Source organism: Paramisgurnus dabryanus, chromosome 17 (assembly GCF_030506205.2).
Source record: "Paramisgurnus dabryanus chromosome 17, PD_genome_1.1, whole genome shotgun sequence".
NCBI classification, from domain to species: Eukaryota; Metazoa; Chordata; class Actinopteri; order Cypriniformes; family Cobitidae; genus Paramisgurnus; species Paramisgurnus dabryanus.
Window position 1 is genome coordinate 25347480 of NC_133353.1, and position 26972 is coordinate 25374451.

The window sequence follows — 26972 nt, forward strand, 5'->3', positions numbered from 1 at the left end:
CACTGTTAACCGTTTCACTGCTGTGTTTACATGAATACTCAGTAGTTGAGCTCATCATAAACATGTTTTGTTTTTTTGCATTTAAATTGCATCTGCTTTTATGGTAAAAGAACACACAATAACTATATTAAACATTAATAAAAGGTCTAATTTAGCAATATTATTTTTAAGTCTAGAAAAGGAGTCAATATGGAGTTGACCTTGTGGATTGAGACTTGGATAAATAGTAATGTTAACCGCTTACATTTTTAGACCTCTCTCCCGCTTTTAAGATATATGGTGATGCCAACATGTGTTTATAGAGCACCAACATCACAATACAAACATTATTTTTGGTTTCAACAGTCTAAAACTACACATCATTATTTGTGATAATCCTTAAGACAATAAGCCTACTCTGCATGTATAAAACAAAATAATGGTGTATAAGAGAGTGGATATAAGGTTAAGTGGAAGACGTGTGCTTTTCCCCTTAAGATATCAATATTTGATAAGCCCACTGCAGCACAAACCGGTTTGTTTTAGTGGGAGTGTTGAAACACTGACAGCAAAATACTGGTGCAAAATGTGAGAAATAACTTGAACACCACACTCCTGTACAGGCTCATCCTTAAGAAGGTGCATCATTGTATTAATGGGGTAGTACCTTTTCAGAGTTCCCATCATCTCTAGACTCTCCGAATATGGCAGAGAAATCTAGGGATGTTTCCTTACAAAAAGAGACATTTCAAAGAATACGTTGTGCATGGCAAGTCCATAACAACAAGCATTGATAACCACCGGAGGCTTCGAAATGCACCACTGTACAATAACGCCTCCCCCCATTTTCATTTACATATTCACAAAAGAGAAATTACATATAGAAGCGTAATTGCAATACTTGTGAAAAAGGTAGAAAAAGAACGTTCCGTAGTCGTTCCGAATAATTTAAACCGCTGTGGCAGGGCAAGCTAACAGAACCGGAGAATACAAACATCCATACGAAGAGATACATGTCACATTATCCTTCGTTTCATGGCTGATCCGACAAGACAAAAAACTATTCAAAGACAAAAAATACAGTTTGTCCCACCCTTTACATTTTGGTTTGGGAGCAAGCTGTTGATTCAAGAAACCTTCAAGATTCTTAATTTTATCCACAAATTATTTAAAAGAAAATGGTTACAATTGGTAAAAAAGAACAGTAATAATAATTGTAATAATTATAATAATTATAATTACAATGACAGAAATAACAGCCAATAGTAAATAATAACAATAATAATCAGTCCTGTACAATCAGGTCAGTCCTGCAATTGGCCACAGGCTGATGTTTCCCATGGAGCCGGCAGGGCTTTGCAGTCTTTTCAATGGCTTCAGCTATTAAAAAAAAAAAATGGGCCACTTGGACAGGGCATGCTGACCGCAGATCCTTTCTTAGGTCCATCCATTAGCGAGAGCTGGGTAAAAAAATCTCTCGAGTCACCTAGAAGAAGAGATGCTGTCAGATTGGCTCAGAGTTTGTAGGACAACACTTAAGTAGTTTCAAACTTCTTTAAAACCAATAAAACAAGTCTAGAAAATTACAGACACTGGGAGCTTTTGGTGCCGTTTTCTGTCACGCCTGATTAAAGCATTAGTTCACCCCAGAATTAAAATGTTGTCATAAATTACCCTCATGTCGTTCCACACCCATAAAACATTCGTTCATCATCGAAACACAAGTTCAGATATTTTTGATGAAATAAGACACCACAGACAGCAACCATGTGTCTATGGTTCGGGCATCTTTGATCAATATATCTCAGATTTCATAAAAATATCCTAATTTGTGTTCCAAAGATAAACTAATGTTTTATGGGTGTGGAAAACATAAAACATTTAATTCTTGGGTGAACGAACCCTTTAGACACATGTCTCATTTATGCCTCATTTGCAAATATGATGGTCTGTTTTTAAAGCATCGCTATGACCTAAACATTTAAGAACATATTTAAATAATTATCTTGAATAAGGCTTAGTACTTTTGGAGGAAACATGTACCTGCTCATCTTGTCAATGTACAGCAGTCGGTTCTCAAAGCAGAAGTCAGTCCAGTTCATGAACCTCATCCTGGAAGCCAGAAGGAGTTCGGACTGGTTCAGACACTCTCTTAGCCATAATTTCCCACTGAGGAGTCAGGACTTTGGGTTTGGACCCTAACACACACAAAGCGAGAAAGAGGATGTCTTTAATGGACACATTCAAAATGAAAACATTTCAAATGAACTATATTCCCAAATGTCACCTTCAGGCTACATTTCAAAACTCATGCAGCATTTTAAGGTATCACGCTGTGAAACACTCAGTAATTATTTAAGAGGAATGTTATTTTATTAATTACAGAAAAGTATCAGCAAAAAGAAAATGTATAAAACATAAAATACCCAGGTAAAATATTGCTACATATATATGCTACACATTTTTCATGCACCATGTGATTAGCACACTTTTAGCATTGAAAGTACAAACATCAAATTGCACTGGAATCAATGGCGATCCGAGCCTGCCCTGCACTTCAAATAAAGAGCGTTCTTTTGTAAAGCGTTTTAAATCAGTCACATATCCACACTATTCCTACGCCACATGGCACTTTGTGCGAATTATGGGCGCGACTTCCGGCACGTACTGTCACTGAACCGAACCCGGCGTTTTCCATTATGATTACTGTCATAATTTCATGTATGAGCCAGTGTGAGTATGAAATTAAGAAGTGTCCTGATACATCATATGAAGATATATTCAATCATTACATGTTGGTCCTCGGGGGTGACGGGTCTTCAGTGCGCAAATATAAAAGCACAGAGACATACCACTATCTCTACAGTGGGACAGTCAGTTGAGCGTTTAATAAATGGAATATACAGAGACTTCTTGTTTTTAACCTTTTCAGGTGATGGTTTAAAACGTCACAACTGTCCCTCTGGTGTTTTGTTTTTTTTACGGCAATTTTTAATCAACTTGTTTGAGTTTTTATGGCGACACCTCAAACGTCACGCGATCCGACGGCAGCAGTAACTTATGCTTCTCATTCAACACATTGCAAGTTATTTAAACAAATCATAATAAATATATTAAACTACTATTACATGTTTTCAGTACTGTTTTCGTTTTATGAAAATATTATTATGCAGTAGATAAGAAATGAGCTTATGAAATTATTAGCTTATTTTAAAAAATAATAATTTAAAACATAAAAAAGTAACATTACGCGCAAACACATCACAAACTATCATAAACATTAACTAATAAGAAGTTTATGTCGTAGGCTATATATTCTGTACTGTAACCTCATTTTTGTAATAATATATAGTAGCAGAATAAATAAAACCGCTAAATCAGCATATTTTTATCAGCATAATATTACTTGTTTTTGAATAATTATTGTATTTATTGTTTACTGTCAGTTTCAATGAAAGGTGTTACTGGATGGATGTGTGGATACAGTTAATAACAAGTTATGCCGGTCTTCCTGGATAATTTCATAATAAGCATTAAAATACCAGTCAAAACAGCAGACTCATATCCCTCGCAATAGGACTACCATTAGCTGTAGTGGCTCACCGGAAGTTTTACCCATATGAGCTCAAAGATGGCGGCGCCCGCATTTATGTCAAAAATAAGCTGGATAGAGTTTCATTCAGAACCATCCGTCCCTAAATTATCCCCTATTGGCTTTAAGAGGAACTTCAAGCTCTCTTCTGCTAAAGCCCAGAGTATAGTCTATTTTTTCTGTGTACTATAGTCCGTTTTTACGTGTGGGTAAACGTACATGCACGGTCGAATGCACAGCCTTGCAAAGAATAGTTTATTTGTCTTGTACGTGTTCACAGTTGTTCAACGCATGTGCATCGCGACAAAATGCAATGTATCCCCTGGGCACATAGTACATTCTCCTGTAGGTGCATGCATGAGCTAAACGTGCAATGTATGTGGGGTTTCAAAAAATATGTACAGTATGCGCACACTCTTCTGATGATGAAAACTGCATCATCTGTAATTGTGGCGACATCTCCAGGCCCCTAACCATGATGCTGCACAAAGTACAACATGATGAGTTGCTTTTTCTTGGGCGGTCTTTGGCCATTTAAAGCTGCCATGGTTCCCTGACCTTAACTAGGGAGGTCTGGCTACGCGAGACTACCCTTTACATAATACATGTGTCTCACAGTACAAAAGCTCAGGTACGATACTGAAAACATCATGGGCTATTTACCTAAATTGTGCAAAACAATCAAACACTACCTGCAACAATGCAAAAAAAAAGCTAAATGTGAAAGCAACCTTAAAAATCAGCATAAGGATGAAACAAAAAAAAATATTTGCTGCTTTAGACAGAATGGTGCCAAGCTCATCAGAAATTTATATAACAGAAGCATTGGATTCTCTCCAAACCTCTCAAAGAGAAGTGAGGAAATGTGCATAAGTGTTCCTGGTATCAGCTCAGCAGAAAATTTAACACATGGTCGGGAAGCCCCCCATTGAATGCGTTTTTTTGGGGTCTGATCTCCCGTAGGACTAATGATCCATGTGAGTCACTGCTGATCTGTAACCATGACAACCCTGAAAGCCATTCAGAGCTTAAAGTAATGTCCGTGTGTATTTGACTGTACGAGGGCTGGTGCAGATTCGAGTGGGAGAGTTTAAGACGAGTGAATGAGACGCTGCAAAAAGTGAAGGAAGACAGAATTGTGTGGGATGCATCTTACAAACACACAACCACAATACAATCTACTGCTACTGAAACTCTGCTAATGGTTCCCTACCATCCAAGCCATTGTGCTGCTCATAGGTGCGTTTGCCCAGGATGGTTGGAGAGCCGTTGTTGAGGATGGGCGTGGATTTGATGGGCGTCAGGCTGCCGGTGGAAATGATGGCCCCTCGAGGTGGGTCTGACCGGGGTGGGCAGGGGTGGGCCTCTGGAATAGGATAGTTTCAACAATGTATGGTTTTAAAAAAATAAGCATCGAGACGAACATGCTTTGAAAGGTAAGGACAAGGTGTTTTCACTCACCCAGGTATCTAACCACTGACTCTAAAGGCTTCCTTTCCACCTGCTTTAGAGAGGCAAGCTTTTTGAGTGGATCTGGCAACCGCACAGCACCTGAAAACAATGAAACAGTATGTAATAAAACATGAAGGGGTGCAATCATCAGGTCAGCTTTGAGAAAGTCATTTCATTTTGAATGACAAACAGACAAAAATGTTATTGTTACTTACTATAAACTAACATCTGCCCAGGTTTACCTTAAAGCAAGAAATGTTTAGAAGTAGGGGTGGTGTATCAGCAAGCTTCTAACGGTACGCTATGTATCACAATACATGGGTTGCGATTTTCTCTTTTAAGAATATAATTTTAGGTAGGCTTTCAGTGAGAACACACCACCATATGCAAACCTTAGCAAAAAAAAATGTGGCTTGCCCCTATGTTAGTACTTCCTGTCACTGTTTAAGTTCAAATATAAGAAGAATGCTATCTAGTGGTCAAGTAAATTCCAAAAGAAACAACTGGCATGAATCTTGTATGATTTAAAAAAAAAAAAATTCACTATTGCATTTTGGGGGGGATTTCTGTATTGCCGAATAAAATACAGTGATACTCACATGCACTGATATTTTCTTACACCCCTAATAAGCAGCAATGATTTGATTCACAAATCTACCCATTTTCTGATTTAGTTATGACTTCAGAAGACATAAGCACCCAAGCCTAGACCAATTTAATTGTGCTTTACATCCATTTTAAAGCTTGAAAGCTACTGTCCCAATTTACTGTAATTGCATGGAAAACCATGACCGATACACCATGCAAATTTTCTCTCGTCTTTCATGGAAGCAAAAAAAAAATTAATGAAATAAGGATGATTTAAAATGATTGTTTTTCGTTGCACCATTTTTTTAATAAAGCAGTCTAGTTCATAATAAGACCTCATTTTAAACATGACTCAAATAAGATGTCAAAATGAAATAATTATCGTCTCTTTGACAGTCACTGGGTGGCACATTAATCCTTGAATTAATAATCAAAATGAACAATAAAGGTATTCAAACTATGTATTTTTAGGAACGGCCCTCTCTTATAATACCCCTAGAGACTGTTTAGTTAAAATGGAGCAGTGCACCCCAGTGAAACATCATTAAATTGATTAAAAAAGCGCTTTGTAATTGATAATCACTAAGCTGCAAGGCAGTAACAAGTCATTTAACAATAACACACCCAAATGTTTTAGTGTCACACTAGCTGCCTCTGTCAATGATAAAGGAATTTGCATTTAAGGTACAAGTGATCCTGGACCGCAAAGTCTTAAGTCGCTAGGGTATATTTGAAGAGTTTGGTTCCAAAATGCAATAAATCCATTTTGACTAATTTCAGTAAAAATGTGTTTTCTCTACCAAGAAAGTGATAAGATTTTTAGGTTATAAAAACATAAAAAAGATTTAATATTAAAACTGATTATTTTTATTACTTTTTTTCCTCAAAATGCTATAAATCTATAGCCTGACGTTGTCATACTCAATTCTAGTCAGAATTTGAGTCTGATACCGCTCCATTGAGCTAAAATTATGAGGCGTGTCTCAAACGAAAAATCCCTCTCCACTCAATTGGATAGACCTATGACCAATCAGAGCAACAGAGTGTGTGACGTATGTTGAAATGTCGTCTTTTGCAGCCTGACCGAACTGCTAGTAATTTCGCTACAATGATACTAACATCATTGTGATTATACTAAGTCTGAGATAGCGAACGTACATCAACACCTACTATGTTTACAACATTTCATTTATATCACAACATTAAGTATTTACTAAGTCATACAGTAAGACTATCTCTTACCATTTGTACGTTAGGTGAACTTCATCCACGACGATAGCTACCCATTACGTTGGCTTGAAAAATATCGGAGCCTAGCATGTCCCTCCACTTATTCAGCAGTCACGATTCCGGGCTTCCGAAAAGATGCTGGCAACGATCGCTAATTATATCCATCTCGTCGTGCACGCCGAGTTGCATCGCCGTGATACCCATTTCAGTTGCTTCTTTAACTTTGTCCTCCATAAGTGCGACCAACTTTTGACGAATCCCGTAGGAATGACGGCGAAAACATAAACAAATGCCTTGACCGCGTTTCTCTGTTCCTCTTTTTAAATCAATGCTCTAAATGTCAATGTCAGAATCCACATGAATTCTCCAGCGGCAGCCATTTCATTGTAAACAGATTCAACACACGCGCTCTTTGGTGACGTGGTTGATACGTTACTGTTGATCATCTGCACATCATCGTATGAAGCCCGCCCTCTTTGATTCGTCGGCCAGTTTTGGGACTCGCATAGTAGCTCCTCAACGGAAAAACGCCGGACCGATCTTCTCGTTTTTCAAAATGTGGTGGGCGGGGCTAAGATCGGCTGGCACCCAGGCTAATAAATCTATTGAATCAATATATAAATGTGCATTCATCTTGTCATGTTATATCCATTTAGTTGACTAGTGGTATACACTAATTAAAACAAAAACATTATTGACATTAATCAAAACACTTACTTTGTCATATTAATAACACTGTCATTCCTGCTGTTATACTTTGGACATCGTCACTGAATTTTTTTTTGACAGCGATCAGCTGGTAAATGTTTTGGTCCTGTTCGATTTTTGTTGACTTTGAGTAAAATAATGGAAAGTTTTTATAAGATCCCCTGGGGTCAATGTGTTAGCATGACAAAAGCTTGATGCTGTCGGGAGAATGAGCAACAGCCGGCATTTTTCCGTCTCTCGAATAAATTATTAGATCCTAATGGCTTACGTTTCTTCCCCGTCATCACAGGTTTATCAATGCCATCAAAAGTACAAAGTAGATGGGGAAAACTAGGATTCCCTGTGTATTCAACGCACCGCCATGTTGTTTACAATGCGTAGAATGGTGCGCTGTGATTTGTTGAGCGGATTTATTGCATTTTGCAGGGAAGGAGGACTGGCGTTTATCGCGTTTTGGCAACAAACTCTTCATTTGTAGCAATAGCCAACAATACATTGTATAGGTCAAAATTATCAATTTAAATAATAAAAAGGATATTATGTAAAAATCATGTTACATGAACATATTTAGTATTTTTGTATTTGTATTAGTATGTGTGTTGCTAAAGACTTCATTTGGATAACTTTAACACCGATCAAAATTTTTATAATGGAACGATTGTTTTTTTTTTTAAATCTCAATTTTTAAAAATGTTACCCTTATGACAAGTGTTTGTGGTCCAGGGTCACATATGATCTGTCATGTCACATGTACTTTTTGTGCTGCTTAATTGTAGTTTGCAGTTGTTTTTAGTGGTAGCTTACTTGCTAAGGCAACAAATTTCCAAGTATGAAACATTACTGCATCAGCGGTCCTACGTGGTTTGTGTTATGGCCATAATTACATAAAATCTACTAATCGTCACATTTTTGTACCAGAGGGACAATAAAAAAATATATCTCCAACATGGCCTTCGGAACTTGACAGCTATGTCTTATGATCATACAATGCGCAAATATTTTGTAGTTTTAGATCAATGATGGGACAAATCCCACAGCAGTTAACACACACTTACACTCTGCTTTGATGGCAGCAGTGTTGACGGGTATGTACGGATGTCTGGCCACGTATCTGGATCTCAACAGGTCCTGACAGACGCGTCGAGCCGTTTTCGTCATCTGAGACGTGTGAAGGTAGAACGCCTGCCTGGTCTTAACAGCAAACTTCGGGCTCCCGCTGTGTCTCATGGGGAGACCGTGAGGACTCTGAAAACCAAACACAGACAGAGATTAAAGCAGGTGACAGGCAAGTCTAAATATTGAATTTTTGTGAATGTTTTCAAGTTAAATGAAACGCAGTATACACTTCGCTTAACGGTCACAAAGAATCACCATAAAACAGAATTGTTACAGTAAATGAACAAATTAAACAGACTAAATAAAGGAGGCTCAAGGGAAGAGACAGATCCGTTCAGAAGAAGAAATTACTCCAGGCCCTGCTGGAAAAGGTTTGGAGGTGATCCACTTTACACCCACCATGTTGCTGCGGTTAGGTCCAGGCCTTTCTCCATCCAGTCTGGTTGGCATCTTCAGACCTCCGTACTTTTTCCAGTAGGTCCAGCAGGAGGCACACAGTCTGCATTGCATGTTGGGCGGCCCCCATGAGTACCACTGATACGAGTTAGTGGCTACACACACAAATACAGAAAAAAGGTCCTTCAAAATAAAGCGCAACATGTTTAAGTCAACAGTTTAGTGCTGTTACACTTTACACATGCAAAGATGTAAGCCAATCACAAAAAAAAAACGTTTTTAGTCTTAAGGGGGTCACACACCAGACGCTCAGCGCCGCGTCGCGTCTAGGACAACTCGAAGGTATCGTACACCGGAAGTGCACATTAAATAGCACAAGCTTAGTCAGATAGCGTCTACTTCAAAATGCAAAATATATACGTTAACAGCCAATGTTAGTCGTTAATGATTTGGGACAAATATGATGTTATTTAATGTTAAACTATGTGAGTGGCGCTCTGTGGCACGACAGGGATTTGAGAAACGTCCTGAGTCCACCTGTCGGCGCCGGTGTGTATATACTCATAGAAAACAATGTGTTCGATTTTTTTCGAACGGTGCGGCACTGTGGTCCGGTGTGCGTCCCCCTTTAGGTTACGCTCACAGGACAACTGTAATGCAGGTAAAAAACGTCCTTTGCGTTTTTGAAAAAATTCACGTACACATGACAATGCTGTCGAAAAAATTTGCGTTTAAACAAAACAGCTAAAAACAATGTATTATGCATGCCAGGCCATTAGATGACGATGTTTCTTTGTAAAGAAGCACTACGCAGTGCGCACATACGCATTTTTCTACAGAGCGATAAAAACAAACAAATCAAGACTGCAAAAACAAAAGCAGTTTTGTATTATTTTAAGTGACCCTGAACTATAAAGCAGCAAAAATTTCTGCATGACATCACTGTTATCACATATCTGCATTTTTGTAGATTACAAGGAGAAGATAAGGCTTGTTTATAGGACCCTAAAATGCTGTCGTCATATAAAATATGCATTAAACTTTGGTTGAAAACATTGTCATGTAAATGGCCCTTAAAAGGACAGTATAAAAACAGCGTCTCTAAGGGGGGTGTACACCAAAGCGTTTAAATGCGGCTGAAAAGGCAGGAAGACGCCAACTGTGGGCGCTGGCCAGCGTTTCTTTAACTAAGCGCTTTGGTTGCTGTGATATTTCTGTTTAGGTGTTTTAGTCGTTGTACGAAGTGCCGGTTGTTTGTTGCGCTATTTGTCCTGTCCCTTTTCCAATGTAATTGGACATTGATGAGTGGAGCATTTCACCCGAAGTTGAAATTTTTTATGCTGAATGCATAAAAACACCTGATGAAACCCGACAGCTGCATGCGTTATTGAAAAGCATGGCGTTTCTATTAGAAACAACTGAAAACATCTTAGGCTGCAGACGAAAAAGTCTTGTGTACACGCCCCCTGAGGCTCGGGGAGGGAGTGAAAAAAGTTTAATTCTACAAAACTGCCGAAATGTCCCCTTCATTTTTTATTATATGCAGTGAGATTATCAGCCTAAAAGAGGCTATGGATGAAGAAAACAGGCCACAAACTCACTGTAACAACTCTCACACGCCCGACCCAGTATGATGGGCTGACCCGGTATCCCTGGAACCACCCCTGCTCCGTTTACCAGCCCAGGCTTAATGCTGTTCATACTCAGCTGGTTAGGGTTGGGTTTGTTACTGTGGAGACAAAGTAAGTTGGTTATGAGGTCTGCTGGAATTCATCCGGTCAAAGTGCAATCACTTAAAGTTTATGGTGAAATGTAAAAACTGAGGTTGAGGTTTGACCCTTGAACTACTCACTAGTTGGGGATGTAAACCTGTTTGAGCTTGCTCTCAGCCTCTGCTGCTTTTAACCTTTTCTGTATCAAACGAAATGAGAATCTGTGTCAAAACTATTGTACTTGTTTAGAAGTGAAGAAAGAGAGTGGTATAAGAATTACCTGCTGAACGTATCTGTCGGTGGTCTTCCACATGTAATAATACTCAATTATGCTGGTTAAAGATTTCCAAGGAAGCTGGAATAAAAAAATATTACCAATCATTTCCACCAAAATAAAGAACTAGATAGTTACATATTTATTGGTTTTCTTGTATCAAATCAGTTATGTTAAAGGATTAGTTTATTTTCTTAAAAAAAATCCAGATAATTTACTTACCACCATGTCATCCAAAATGTTGATGTCTTTCTTTGTTCAGTCGAAAAGAAATTATGTTTTTTGAGGAAAACATTCCAGGATTTTTCTCATTTAAATGGACCCCAACATTTAACAGTTTTAATGCAGTTTAAAATTGCAGTTTCAAAGGACTCTAAACGATCCAAAACGAGGCATAAGGGTCTTATCTAGCGAAACGATTGTCATTTTTGGCAAAAATTTTAAACCACAACTTCTCGTATTCCTCGGTCCTGTGAGGTGCCAGCGCGACCTCGCATAATACATCATCACGTCAAGAGGTCACGGATGACGAATGCGAAACTACGCCCCAGTGTTTACAAGTGTGGAGAAAGAGGCCCGTTCCGATGTTGTTGTATGTCGAATGATACTAATTAATGACTTTGTGTCAGTTGATTGTTAAAAATGGTAGGCAAATGTGCGTTTCATATATGTTACACGTGACTTTTCGGTGTCATTACACAATTACGTGAGGTCGCGCTGGAGCGTCAAAGGACTGGAGGAAGACGAGAAGTTGAGTGCATTTTTTTTCTTGCTAAAAATGACAATTGTTTCGCTAGATAAGACCCCTATGCCACGTTTGGGATCCTTTGATACTACAATTTTAAACGGCATTAAAACTGTTAAGTGATGGGGTCCATTAAAATGAGAAAAATACTGGAATGTTTTCCTCAAAAAACATAATTGCTTTTTCGACTGAACAAAGAAAGACATCAAAATTTTGGATGACATGGTGGTAAGTAAATTATCTGGATTTTTTTAAGAAAATGGATGGAAATCAGAAGGAAATGATTGATGCTCTAATGATCTAACCATTAACAAAATCTAACCATTAACAAAACCAAACTTCTTGAAAATCTTCAAAATAAGAACCAGTTCTTGATTCCCATCCTTTGTGTCCCTGAATCAGCTGGTTTACATTTAACTGTGCCCATTTTCCATGACTGGCTCCTCCCTACTTCTCCTAGCAGATAGAAGCCCACTGCCAGAAAACACTCATTATTGCACTTGCACCCAGCAACCACCAGGTGGCAGAGTTAAATATGAACTTGGCACATGTACTCTTCCCCGAACAAAGGCAGTTTATCAGTCATGACTGCATAGTATATACAGCGCAGGAAATCATTTTTAAGCAATATATAGCACACACTGAAGAAATTCTGTTAATTGTTGCTGTTGTGTATGAACTCACAAAGTCTTGCTGGATATCAGTAAAGTCTTTGCCGTATTTTTCAAGTGCCTCTTCAAACAGGTTGGCTTCGGATGCGCTCCATTCTTCCATTTCATCCCGACAGAGTACAGGGCCGCCCTGGGGTACTAGCGCAGAGATGGCCCTTGTCATGTCATAACCGTTCTTATGCATCGTGTCCATGGCATGAAACTAAAAGAAAGTATCAGAGAATTTTTTTTATATAATAACACTGTAGGTAAGCTTGTTGTTTTTAAGCAAAGCGTGCCAACCAACTATAAGACAATTCACCAAGACTGTATAAAATTGTATGTATTTTTTAAGGGTCAGCGGTGTATGAGTATCTGTCTTGCATTGATGCTCTCTGACATCTTTCTTTCATGTTTTGTATACAAAATACAGGGTTCCCTTACAGAACTGGCTGTCTTTAACCAAACACGGTTATGGCAAACTTTAAAGGTGACATAGAATGATTGAACAGGGTATTTATCCTTGTTCTGTGATGTGACATGTAGACAAAAAAAGTTTTGTTTTGGTCTGTAATGCCTTAGAAGCTTCCTAAAAACCTCTCTCAGATAGCTCTATTAGGGTGGGTGATTTTAAACAAGTGGTTTTGCACCTCTTTGGCTCCCCCTACTGGCTTAACTTGCAATCTCATTACTGACTGGCTGACTTTGCTGCCACTCAAAAAATGTAGCCAATTATTTTAAAGTGGAGGGGCAGTGAGATGCCTATGATGTCATAAGCATCAGTTTTTCAGATTGGGTCGTTTTCTGGCTGACATTTCTAAAAGAGGAATTTCTATGAGACTGAGATGTTTAGCATGTCTACAATTTTTAGTATGTTTGTGAATGCGGGTAGACTACCATTATTCAACAAAGACAAGGTAAAAATGGTTTTTCATTCTCTGTCCCCTTTAACTTCCAATTGCATATTAATATTCAAAACAGAATGTTTCATATTCAGTGTTAAAACACCGCAAAGATAAATATAAATAATTCGTAGGTTGATTTCCCACTAGCAAAACATCTGAATTAGCCCAATAAACCAACAATGGCTACAGTCATTACTTTGTGATTCCATCTGAAGGCATTTTAAACACATTAGCTTTTAAGGGTGCAATCCATAACTTTTTTTGTTTAAAAAGTTACAAGTACATAAAAACCACCTTACTATGATTCACAACAAGGAAAATGACACTGTTTTTCAATATTTTACTATGTTCTTACTTCAACAAAATTAATACATACCTATCCTTTTTCAATGCGTGCACTTAACCTTTGTACAGCACGTCCTGAATATGTTAGCATTTAGCCTAGCCCCATTCATTCCTTAAGATCCAAACAGGGATGAATTTAGAAGACATTAAACACTTCCAAGTTTTCCGTATTTAAAGACTGTCATATGAGTAGTTACACGAGTAAGTGTGGTGACACAAAATAAAACGTGGCGATTTTTTAAGCGGATAAAAATAAGAACTGTATTGTATAGCGGAAGAGCACTTAGTTTGATAAATATTAATGAGCCCGAGGTTGAATTGCTGCAAACTAAGTGCATGAATGGAACAATGAATGGGGCTAGGCTAAATACTAACACATTGACGAAACACGCTGTAAAAAGATTAAGTGCACGCAGTGAAAAAAAAGGTTTGTATTTATTTGTCTAAGTTGATGTGAAAACATAGTAAAATATTGAAAAACTGTGGTGTTTTCCTTTAAGCTTATAAAAATGATTTATTATTGTAACTGTCAGGTATGATTTTGCGGATAATGTCAGTTTGTCTTAAAGGATTAGTCCATTTTCTTAAAAGAAAAATCCAGATAATTTACTCACCACCATGTCATTCAAAGTGTTGATGTCTTTCTTTGTTCAGTCGAGAAGAAATAATGTTTTTTGAGTAAAACATTGCAGGATTTTTCTAATTTTAATAAACTTTAATAGAGCCCAACATTTAATACTTAACTCAACACTTAACAGTTTTTTTCAACGGAGTTTCAAAGGACTATAAACAATCCCAAACGAAGCATAAGGGTCTTATCTAGCAAAACAAAAATAAAACAATACAATAAAAATAACAAATATACACTTTTAAAGCACAACTTCTCGTCATGTAGATCCGGTCGTGATGCGCCAGCTGACCCCACGCAATAGGTCATGACGTCAAGAGGTCACAGAGGACGAACGCGAAACTCCGCCCCAGTGTTTACAAGTGGTTGAAAGAGGACCGTTCCTACGTTGTTGTATGTCAACTGATACTAATTAATGTCTTTGTGTCAGTTAATTGTTTACAATGGTCCGCAAATGTGCGTTTTATATATGTAACACGTGACCTCCCTACATCACTACGCATTTACGTTAGGTCGCGCTGGACTGGACCTTGACAAAAAGTTGTGGTTTAAAAGTACATTTTTCTTATCAAAAATGACAATCGTTTTGCTGGATAAAGACCATTATGCCTCATTTGGGATTGTTTATAGTCCTTTGAAACTCCGTTGAAAAAAAACTGTTAAGTGTTGAGTTAAGTATTAAATGTTGGGCTCTATTAAAGTCCATTAAAATGAGAAAAATCCTGCAATGTTTTCCTCAAAAAACATAATTTCTTCTCGACTGGACAAAGAAAGACATCAACATTTTGGATGACATGGTGGTGAGTAAATTATCTGGATTTTTCTTTTAAGAAAATGGACTAATCCTTTAATATCACTTCATCTGACTTAAAGACAAGTGTATGAAGAAATCTGCAATTTTATGTTTCAAACAGAGATGGAGATAGAAAGGCAAAAGTTACTGACTGCAGCTTTAAAATCGTTATAAAATAGAAATTATAAAACAGTTCTTCATTCTGATTAGTTGAAACGCATTCTAAGCCATGATAAAATACCCCGGTAACCCCACGGTTCAGACCGCATTACATAAGTATCACTGTGTCACTGTTGCTACATACTGATTTATGAAAATAAACACCACAGTCTTTAATCATATTTTAAATTTTTCTATAATTGCACAATTAATGGCGATATCCAGATAAATGTCAATAAATATTGTTGACATCTCTTCAATAAAGAGAAAAAGCTTCTCTTTATTGTTCTTTAACCTCAAATCCATATTTCCGCTATAATCCACTAGATGGCGATCTTACCCAACTTAAACACGGACACATTCACTCAACACTAAAAGCAACGTGTTACTTTTGATCATGGCTCTGAATCTGATCTCTTACAAAAGTTCTTCACAAAAATGGAATTATCTACGCTTTTAGCTGAGAGGTGATTAGAGAACAAATGAAGGTAGGATAAAACAGGGTTTTTTGTTATTTAAAAGCAGAGGGTCTGTTCGATATAGTTTATTTGTATAAAGAGAAGAATTATTTTATTTTTCTTTAAGGCATTAAACTAAACCTGGGTGGCAAAAAAACCTGACAAGGAAAGAGTTAAGCATGCTTCCAAGCATATTTGATCATCACTTTAACAGTTGCACGATATAAATGTTAATGTATAAATTAGATGAATGTTGATTTGTGAAAATAAACATTTTCATTTTGCTGTGTCTGGGTTTCTTGGAAACTGCACTCTGTTGCACACACTTGATTCTTAGGAACTAGTTTGTTTGGCGGAAGAGTAATATTTGTTCTAATATAATTACAACTTATTTGTGTTTTATTTTATTAAATCCTGCTATGCATGTGAAGTAACAGTTTTATAAAAGCAATAAGCCCCGCGAAGCAGTGGTGTCACAGTGCATTTTATAACAGCTAAGGGGGTTTTAGGCACGACGCGAAGTGGCCTCCTAAAAATGTACTGGTAACCCACTGCTTCTTGGGGCTTATTGCTTTAATAAAAACTTTTTTGGAATATTGTGGTATTTTTTACTAATTACTTATCTGTGAGCTTCCTTATTATTGATCTCTCTTTACTTCTAGTCACGAGAAATGGCACCAGGGCGGTGCCCGGAAAAGATCCCAGCGATTAGCAATTAGCAACATGAACTAACAACGATCGAATCAGTTCTAAAATTGCAAATTTAAATGCCTCCCTAATTCCTAGAAACCAATTCTCTCGTCAAGACGGGGAAAATGAGAATGTGGAGAAATGTGAATTGGTACTTATGTAGCAAACACAAATAATCACAATTATTTATATGACAAATAGCCAAAATTAAATGACTGCAATGACACAAGCTTGCAGGTGCTAGAATGATGACTTTTAAATAAAACTGAATTTACTGATTTTAATAAAACTTTTAAGATTATGCATTGTATCGATTAGTTTGTATGTGATAACTGAAAGACTAAAATTTTTTATACTTTTGTAAATGGATACTTATAACAAGATATTTTCATTTTATCATAGAACATATGACTTTTTTACAGTAAATAAAAATAAACTATGAAGATTAACAACCAATTAAAAAATGGGACAAATAATTAAAAAGGTTTTAGATTTACTATTTAAACAGCTGCCAGTAATGAGTGTAAATCTGCTGAGTCTAACTAAAGTGTAAATCTTCCAGTGTATGCGTGTGTGTGTGTGTGTGTGTGTGTGTGTGTGTGTGTGTGTGTGTGTGTGTGTACATGAGATGTGCTGTACCAGTGTGATGTCTCTGGAGGCTGCCGCAGCGCTCATGTGCAGACTGGGTTGCCGAACTGAACTGCTGCAGTCTAGAGCCCGCGCAAACGTACCCACAGACCTGCATGGGAGGGGCGAGGGGGAAGTTTGACAAAGAACAAAAATATGCGAACAAATGAGAGAGATAGAATGAATATAGAACATGCTGTTTAAGAAAAGAAAGTAAACCAAGTGAAAAAATAAAGACTATAGATATTCTGAAGTGACATCTTCAACGTTCTTTAAGTCAAGGAAGCCACATGACTGTGGGAAAAAATCTGGGTATGAAACAAGCTTACCGGGCCACGACTAGAAACTGGTCGATCTGTTTCTCACTGAGGGGGCTGGTTGGATCCCACACCTTCTCCTCCAGTTTTTCAAGCTCCCTATCGTCACTCTCTCCTGACAAACCAACACCCACATTTCCCATCATTTAATTACAATATGCATACAGCTTAGATATTTTATCTGTCTTCTTTCTAAAGCACTTTTATTTAAAGTTAAGTAATTCTAGCTATTAAAGTCCGTTCTAATAGTTATATCAAACATATCAGCGTCCCATTCAACATTCAAATTTTACACTAACTCTCTCACTAACGCCAATATGGATCTATTTCTGCAGATACCAAGTTGTGTGGTTAACTTAGTATTAGTTTTAAGATGTGTTTTCATCGATTGGATCACAAGTGGATAAGAGACACACATAACGTTTACACCTGGTATTTAAATCTGTCTCCCTTGTCCACTTTTGACCGCTACTGTCCTGAATACTGTGAGGGGGTGGTCTGTCAAGACTGTGGGCGAGTCTCTCTGCTGTCATTTAAACACGAGTAATGACGGGTTTTAATGGACGCAAACTAATATGTTGGAGTCCGCTGCTTGTGCTGTAAGTAAACATGCTGCACAGTGTTTTGTACATGTATATGTAAGAGCTTTCTCTGATATTTCAGCGCAATTGATGAAATAAGATTGCGCAACTTTCACATGCTTGCAAAATGAAACTGCGGAGATCAGCCGCTTTAGTTTTATCAATGAAAGGCTAAAAATAGTGCTGTACACCGTGTGTTCGCACCAGAAGTCAGAAACACGTAAAACATAGTGTTCAGTATCTCAGATTAGATAAATACGCGGGGAGATGGCGGTCCGTGTGGCTGTTCAAACACATTCAACCACATGTGCTTTACACTACAAAAGCAATCCGATGGAAAGTGGTTTCGACTACCTCTGAATGTGGTTGAAAGTGGACGCGTTCAAAACGTTTTGAACACCGTTTACACCTGGCATTAACGTCGTCCACTTGTGATCCGAACGATGAAAACGCATGTTAATGCCAATTGTAAACAGCCTCTAAAAGCTACTGGCTATTTGAGATAGAGGACTCACTTAATATCACCTCTAGTGAAAATAACATCAAAACTTAAAAAATGCATTTCAGGGCACTTCAGAGGTTCTTTAAAAAAATATAAAGACAATCATGATGACAAAAGAAAATGAGATCATGGCTGCGTCCGAAACCGCATACTGTACAGTAGGTACTGAATAAGATGAAGTTCCTACTTACTTGCCGTTAAAACAGAAGGTACTGTATAGTATGAATCCTAGTAGTATGAATGAGATTCGGAAGTACTACGTCCTTCATGTTGCTACATCACGTGACATACGTTGTCATCACGTCATGTCATTCCAGCGCGAAAACAGCCGCATGCCTCTTCTTCTTCGTTGGATAACTCCTCTCCCGGGGATCATGGTATAGTGAAGTGTCCATCGTATGCACACTGCAAAATCTAACCGGAAGTAGTAGGTCATCCGGGTACTTTTCGCATACTGTTTTTTGAATACTATGTATTCGGACATACTACTCGCCACGCCTACTGCTTTTCGCGTACTATATAGTATGAAGTAGGCGGTTTCAGACGCAGCACATGTTTTGAAAATCAGAAGTGTTAGCAGTCTCAGTTGAAGAGCACTGGGTGTAAAACATCAGAGCTTTGGTTGACGTCTTACCCTCTTTAAGGAGGTCTGTGATGTCAGCTTGGTACTTATTTCCAACTCTGATCTCTCCTTTATCCGCCAACAGAGTCTTCTGCTGTGGGTCATACACCAGCGAGTAAAAAAAAGCATCCTGCAAACAAAGGACACCATGATTAAAGCTTAAATGTAAACAAATAATCTGATGGAGGGCAATGTTTGTGCAGTGTTTTCAATTCCCTTTCTGTGGGAGCTAAGCAACAGGCTAACACAGGGAATTGTGGGATTGACGATGGGAAAATAATGTCAAACTTTGGATACAACATTCATTGGTTCCCAATTGGTGTTTGTTTGCACAAAGTTTGACTATGGCAGCGTTACAGATATTTTAATAACATAGCATACTTATATAAACTAAACTTGATTGGTCGAACAGAGTGGCAACAAAGTTTAACATCACTTTAACGATCCATTGTTCTAGATGACTTTGCTCATCTATGTTTGAGGCTTTTCTGACTGAAGTAGATGATCAAGGCACAGGTATGGGAGAAAGAGAATCTAAATCGATTTTATGCTAAATTATTATAAGTTATAAGCTATTTTACATGTTTTGTGACCAGTATGTAGCACTGTTCTGAAAATGTGCATGCACCCTCAGGTTAGGCTTATAATTTTACATCCCCAGTTTCGCATCAATACATTAAAGCAGAGGTTTTCAACCTTTTAAAGGGGACATTTCATGAAAATCTGACTTCTTCCATGTTTAAGTGCTATAATTGGGTCCCCAGTGCTGTGATCAACCTCGAAGAGGTAAAAACCATTGGTAAACCATTATCTACAAGCATGTGAAAAAACAGGTCATTCAGATTTCGCTCCCTATGTGATGTAGAAAGGGGATCTTATTTTAATAACACTGCCCCACAGCACAGTCATTTAGTGCAGAAAGGGAGAGAGAGAAAATTGTGCTGTCAACTCAGTTGACAGCACAATTGAGTTTAAATTTCTTCAAACCACCATTATGGTGATCAGTGTTTGCATTTCATCAGCTCATTTGCATTTACAGCAACACACCCAAAAATGGCACATTTTTGCTCACACCTACAACGTAATAAATTATCTATGGGGTATTTTGAGCTAAGACTTTACATACAGGATGGGTACATGGTGGTCATAAAGGGATGGACATGGTCAGAAACAATGCTCAGGTAGGCCGTGGCATTTAAATGATGCCCAATTGGCACTAAGGGGCCTAAAGTGTGTCAAGAAAACATCCCCCACACCATTACACCACCACCAGCAGCCTGCACAGTGATAACAAGGCATGATGGATCCATGTTCTCATTCTGTTTACACCAAATTCTGACTCTACCATCTGAATGTCTCAATAGAAATCGAGACTCATCAGACCAGGCAACATTTTTTCAGTCTTCAACTGTCCAATTTTAGTGAGCTTGTGCAAATTCTAGCATCTTTTTCCTATTTGTAGTGATGATGAGTGGTACCCAGTGGGGTCTTCTGCTGTTGTAGCCCATCCGCCTCAAGGTTGTGCATGTTGTGGCTTCACAAATTCTTTGCTGCATACCTTGGTTGTAACGAGTGGTTATTTTAGTCAAAGTTGCTCTTCTATCAGCTTGAAGCAGTTGGCCCATATTTGTCTGACCTCTAGCATCAACAAGGCATTTTCGCCCACAGGACTGCCGCATACTGGATGTTTTTTTTTCTTTTTACACTACTCTTTGTAAACCCTAAAAACCGTTGTGCGTGAAAATCCCAGTAACTGAGCAGATTGTGAAATACTCAGACCGGCCCGTTTGGCACCAACAACCATGCCACGCTCAAAATTGCTTAAATCACCGTTTTTCCCCATTTTGACATTCAGTTTGGAGTTCAGGAGTTTGTCTTGACCAGGACCACACCCCTAAATGCATTGAAGCAACTGCCATGTGATTGGTTGATTAGATAATTGCATTAATGAGAAACTGAACAGGTGTTCCTAATAATCCTTTAGGTGAGTGTATTTTACATCTTTAAAAAAAGTCTCATAAAATGTCCCCTTAAATAGATAGAGAGAAGGAGCCCTGTGGAGGGACTGTATTTATTGTTATTAATAACACATACTTTGCAATTATGGTTATCTTACAAAGATACAAAAGTAGTCATACTACAAGATGTTTTTATATGCTTTATGCTTTTTAGTTGAATGCTTAATTCCCCCCCACCCCCCAAAAAAACTACTTTGCATTCAAATAGTAATTGAAGGACCCCTAGTAATACCACCACAGAACCCCCAAGTGTCCCCGTTGAAACCTATATATTAAAGCATTACAACTATACAGACTTGTTGGCATTGACTCAAAAACTTAAGGAAAAGTGTCAGCCCCTGTGGGTTCCTAAGGTATAGGCAAAAATATAAATGGGTTTATTATAATGGCACATTTGGGACCATCCTGCCAAGCCTTGGGTCTTTGCAATTTATGATCTTTAAGACTCAGGCATTTTCTGGGTAGGAAAATTAAAAAATTGAACAAATACAACAGGGTGCCAACAGCAACTAACCATCCATCCATTAAACCAATAAAACCTTTCAACCAACCATCCATCAATCCATGCAGAGAGAGAAGCAAGTTTGTCTAAAATAGGGATATAACTTAAGCACAAGATGTATCAATCAGGCATCCTGATAAAAGTTTCCCCCGAGGGCTGTAACGATTAACTCTTTCCCCTCCAGCATTTTTCAAGATTTTCACAAAAGTTTAATGCCTCCCAGAAAATGCTCTTCTTTAAATATTTAAACATACAATATATTTAATGAAAGAGACCATCTGCTTTAAAAAAAAAAAAGTTTCATCCTACCTTCATTAGTTCTCTTTTTATCACCTTTCAAATATGGACAGGTTTCTTCAAAAACACAAAATGTTTAGCAAAAAGCTGAGATAAAAGCATTTTTGTAAAAGACGTCAGATGCTGAGCAATCCTCAAAACTTAGACGGGACATACAGCTGTTTGCCCTAGGGTGATACTTCCAGGTTTTATGATTTGTGGAAGTGTGTATTGCGGAGTGACGAGATAACTCGTCAATGGCGGGGAAAGAGTTAATTGTGCAAAAGCGCGTTTTCTCAATGAATGAATTTTAATGAATTACAGTGAAATCCCGGCACACCCAAATGCCAGAGGGTGCTCTCGTGCAGAAACTCCAATTGTGCCACAGAAGAAATACCATTACAACACTATTTCAGGAAACGTCTACAAGAATATTTATATCACCATTCTTTAAATTGTTTCAGGTATTTTCATGATAATAAACAATATTTTGAATAATTTTGTTTAACGAGTGTTGCTTTTTTAAATGCACGTTACAAACGACTCCGACTCATAATGATTTTAGATTGATAAGGATTTCTTACTGACCAAAATGCCGTAGTACACGCACAAGCAGCACATGAAACATCGCAGCCTTGCAATTCAGAATCGATTTCAGACAGGTCTTTTTAATTGGCACATAATTTATCGTCACAGCCCTAGTTTTCCCCCAACTGTTATCATGCATATGATGACTTTATTGACCATCTTTTGATGGCAATATAGACTATACCGATGACAACCACACTGCTGTATATTCACACACACCCGGCACAGCGCAAAGCTTTGGCATTTTGAACGGATTTCTTCTGCGCCAGTGGACACATACCGTGAGTCTCTAGTCTGCTCATTACTAAATATGAGAAGGAACATACTGGGTCAACATGCTGAATTATTCATTTAGATTGGGACTCAAAACCATCTCGCTCACTCACATGCTTCAGATAAACATTTCCCTTTCACACGCGTGCTGTGAACGGCGATGCAGTGAGTGTAAGGCAAATTCATGCAAACTAGAGTGGCAGCACGTGTGCTCGAAAGCCATGATGATACTCACCTCTCTGTCTAGATAGGACTTGAGGGCTTCTGTTTCATTTAGGAGTGTAACACAGCATTTCCCCCTGAAAAAAAAAACAATGACATACAGATTAGTGTTGTGCCGATAGACGATAGTATCGTGTATCGACGATCGTCCGACATATCGCCAATGGCAGGCTTTCATGGCGATAGTCATGACGATAGTTGGCGAATGGTTGTTATTATCATCATCATCATAGTTTTGCATGCTTTTCCTCGCATGAGGGTTTGTGCTTCACTTTACGCGGAGAGCTTGTAGAGAGAGAGTTCCTTCTTGCACGCAGATGCACTTAATGCGCGCGTCTCGGACTCGTTCTAGCACCTAAATCCAGCGCGTGGATGAGCAGCTACGCTTCCCTCTGTTTCACATGCACGCGCTCTCGCATCTGTCCGAAGTCTAAACATAAACTGAAGTACTAATCCTTATGTATTTGTGCAGTTTAATGCGTTTCATGCGAGCTGAGGCAAACTATTCCTTTTGTTTAAAATATAACCTGCTGCATATTGGCGCCACTCTCGCTTACGTGCAGAGAGCTGCGCTCTGTCTGAACTTGAAGTCAGATAGTAATCCTGTTTATGATATGCTTTTCAAGGAGTTTTAGCAATACATCCCTCGTGTTTAAAATATGATTGTGTTCCGCTGGACCAGTGTGTTTAAAAAGGCACCTTTGAGAGCACCACTGCTTGACACGTGTAACCTTCTGCAACAGCACTAAACAAATGCATTTAATTATTTTTATGTGCGCTGCTTGTGTCTGCGCAGGTGCATGTTTTTACAGTCATTAAGTAATCGTGTTAAAAATCAGGATTATGATTTTTCCCATAATTGAGCAGCCCTATCTCTGACATTTCCTTGCACTAGAGAGGTTGTTAGCGCGCAGAGGGTTAAAACCAGCGCGTGTCCTGTTCTCGCTCTCTGGCACGCAAAGAGCGTCTGGGCTTTAATGACGCACTCAGATAAATGGCATTAGTTTTAAGAAAGATGCATTCATGACGGTGTTGCTCTTGTTCTTTTTTCCACCAATCAAGTCTTGTCATAAATGAACAAATAAATAAATGAGTAAACTACTGCCCCGCCCCCCCGATACTATCGTGTATCGCCGATCTCACAGGCTGACGATAGGACGATCTCAAAATGGGGCATATCGCCCAACACTAATACAGATGTTTATTATAGACTGAATCACACAGACACATATGCTGCTAAATCATAATCAGATCACACTGTTTGTTCCAAATGCTGTTGGACAGAAATGGCATTTTGCGTTAGCTCTGCGGTCTGGCCATGGTTATGAAATTGCCATGTTACAGTGAGGTAACCGTACAATCCTTCACCATTTGTTTAAAACCTTACCTAAATCATTTTACCTTTAAAAAAATGTGTGACTCTAATCTTATTTTTGGAGTCTAAAAGTGTTTGTTATGCTATTTTAATAAAAAAGCGACTTAAATCTTGATGTGTTTTTTCGGCATTTGCCCGTTTAAAATGTAAATGTCGTAAGTGCAGTAAAATGCCGACTGAGGCGGAAAATGTTTGCTGTTGTTCATGTTGTTTACATTACATTCACGTATGCGCTGACTGCAAACAAAACACGCAAGATTTTTATTAACTTACGCCTGTGGTTGCAACTCCTAAAGGGGGTATTTTAAAGATGGGACCGCTCCATCAGTTGTAAACAAGTGGCAAATCCGGCGTCAAACGGAGCCTTGTTTGTAAAGCATTCTTTACCGAAATGCAGCCAGGGAACAAACATAAACCCATTCGCAATTACGTTGCTGTTCGGGAAAAACGAACTGCATCGACTGTTGTCTTAAGACAGGAAAAGCTAAATAAGGTGTTCTTCTCCTTACATCCAAAAAAACCTTTTGTCGAACAATCTTGATAAAACAAAGAGGCTGTTTACACTTGGCATTAACATACGTTTTCGTCGATCCGATCACAAGTGGACGACGTTAATGCCAGGTGTAAACGTTGTTCAAAACGTTTTGAGCTCGTCCACTTTCAACCACATCCAGAGGTAGTCGAAACCACTTTCGATCGGATCGCTTTGGAGTTGCGGAACGCACATGTGGTTGAATGTGTTCGAACAGCCACAAGCGACCGCCTTCTCTCCGCCCATTTATCTAATCTGAGGTATTAAACACAAGTTTTACGTCTTTTTTGATTTCTTGCGTGAACTTACGGTGTCCAGCGCTATTTTTAGCCTTTCATTGATAAAACTAAAGCGGCTGATCTCCGTAGTTTTGTTTTGAAAGCGTGTGAAATTTGCGCGATCCTATTTCATCAATTGCGCTGAAAATTCAGAGAAAGCTCTTACATACACACGTACAAAACTCTGTGCAGCATGTTTAATTGCTTAACAAGCAGTGGACTCCGACATAATATTAGTTTGCGTCCATATAAACTCATAATTACTCCCGCTCGTGTTTGAATGACAGCAGAGAGACTCGCCCACTATCTCACAGACCACCCCCTCACAGTATTCAGGACAGAAGCGGTCGAAAGTGGACAAAAGAGACGGATTTAAATACCAGGTGTAAATGTAATGTGTCTCTCTCGTCCACTTGTGATCCGATCGATGAAAACACATCTTAATACCAAGTGTAAACCGCCTCAAAGTTGTCGCATGCCGTACAGTAATACCGGTGACTTCTACTTGACGTAGCAATGCTAATGCGCGTTCACACTCTCACTTGACGTGCAGGCGTGCATATGAGGTCAATCAGTCGTAACGGATACCCCCGTTCGAAAAAAACTTTCCGAAACTTTCCCAGTTTGGCCCAGAAATACTCTGTCACAAGCTCAACTGCTTTTTTGACACTTTGCTTATGTTAAGCCTGAGGGTTACAACTCTTAAACTGTGTTATTAAGTCAGAATGCAGGAAATATCATTAACCCCCCCCCCCCCCCTTTTAAAACTCAATAAATAAATGAACAAAACTAGTCTTCAAGATATTAAAAACATAAAAACAGAACTTTTATGCTCAGAACTTTTATTTGAAGTCAATCATTTCAAATTGTATTTGAATTTATAAAAAATGCATGAATCGGCACTCATGAGAGACCTAAAAGCAAAAACAAACCTGCAAAAATCCAATTTGATTGAATTGAGTACTTCTTTAAGTAAAATGTATTTAACCAGACAAAATACAAGCCAAAATGCATTTTAGTCCGTGTAATTTCAGAGAATTGTTTCTAAACACATTATAAATGTTGGAAATGTATTGCTGAAAGACGTTACAAAGGCTGTGTACTGTGAAGTACTGAATTTTGGAGTTACACCATTAGTTTATTTTGAATTTAGAAGTGAGGCAAGAACGCTCAAATAGAGCGAGATGCGGTTGCTACGAGCACGCATTGGCGACCGGATAGGGCGTGTCCAGTAGGGTGGTCCTTATAATGGGTCAAATTTACCTCACCCCCTAAATGTGTTAGGATATCAATAAAAACACACCGTGCTAAATTGTTCCTACAATAACTACAGGCTGATCAAAGCCTTTGAATATTTCCGAAATCACATATTTTTGCAAAAACTGTACCATTTAAAAACGCACAACACACATAAAACTTGCTTCTTGGAGGGTAACTTTGTTCCAGTTATTTCAGTCTCTTCTGATCCATGTAACCATATAGCGGACTTGCTTCATGTAGCTACAGCCATTGTCTCGGTGTATATTGCCTATTGTGCTTCATTTACATTAAAGCTTTCTTGCTTTGAAAGACACATCACAACTAAAACAGGAGCATGGTCAAATAAGTCCATTGCTGCCCTAAGTATATAATAAAACAATTATACATGCTAGCACAAAGTATCACATTATACGCAAATGTGTTAAACTTCAAAGGTCTTGAGCAATCTCTTAAAGGAATATTCTATTTTCTTAAAAGAAAAATTCAGATAATTTACTCACCACCATGTCATCCAAAATGTTAATGTATTTCTTTGTTCAGTCGAGAAGAAATTATGTTTTTTGAGGAAAACATTGCAGG

General features: G+C 38.3%; 1 protein-coding gene across 1 annotated transcript in view; it reads right to left on the minus strand.

Annotated features, from left to right (window-relative positions):
• Positions 1–597: 597 nt before the first annotated feature.
• Positions 598–26972, minus strand: part of mta1 (metastasis associated 1) — a 66135-nt gene continuing 39760 nt past the window's right edge. Inside the window, exons 6-19 of the mRNA XM_065288526.1 lie at positions 22962–23025; positions 19082–19199; positions 17377–17479; positions 17060–17159; positions 12477–12665; positions 11054–11128; positions 10914–10972; positions 10663–10790; positions 9065–9216; positions 8605–8794; positions 5033–5122; positions 4785–4937; positions 2023–2177; positions 598–1465 (exon numbers count right to left, since the gene is read on the minus strand). Coding sequence (XP_065144598.1) covers positions 2068–2177; positions 4785–4937; positions 5033–5122; positions 8605–8794; positions 9065–9216; positions 10663–10790; positions 10914–10972; positions 11054–11128; positions 12477–12665; positions 17060–17159; positions 17377–17479; positions 19082–19199; positions 22962–23025 — 1531 coding nt within the window. The 3' untranslated portion in view covers positions 598–1465; positions 2023–2067. The remainder of the gene's footprint in view (positions 1466–2022; positions 2178–4784; positions 4938–5032; positions 5123–8604; positions 8795–9064; positions 9217–10662; positions 10791–10913; positions 10973–11053; positions 11129–12476; positions 12666–17059; positions 17160–17376; positions 17480–19081; positions 19200–22961; positions 23026–26972) is intronic.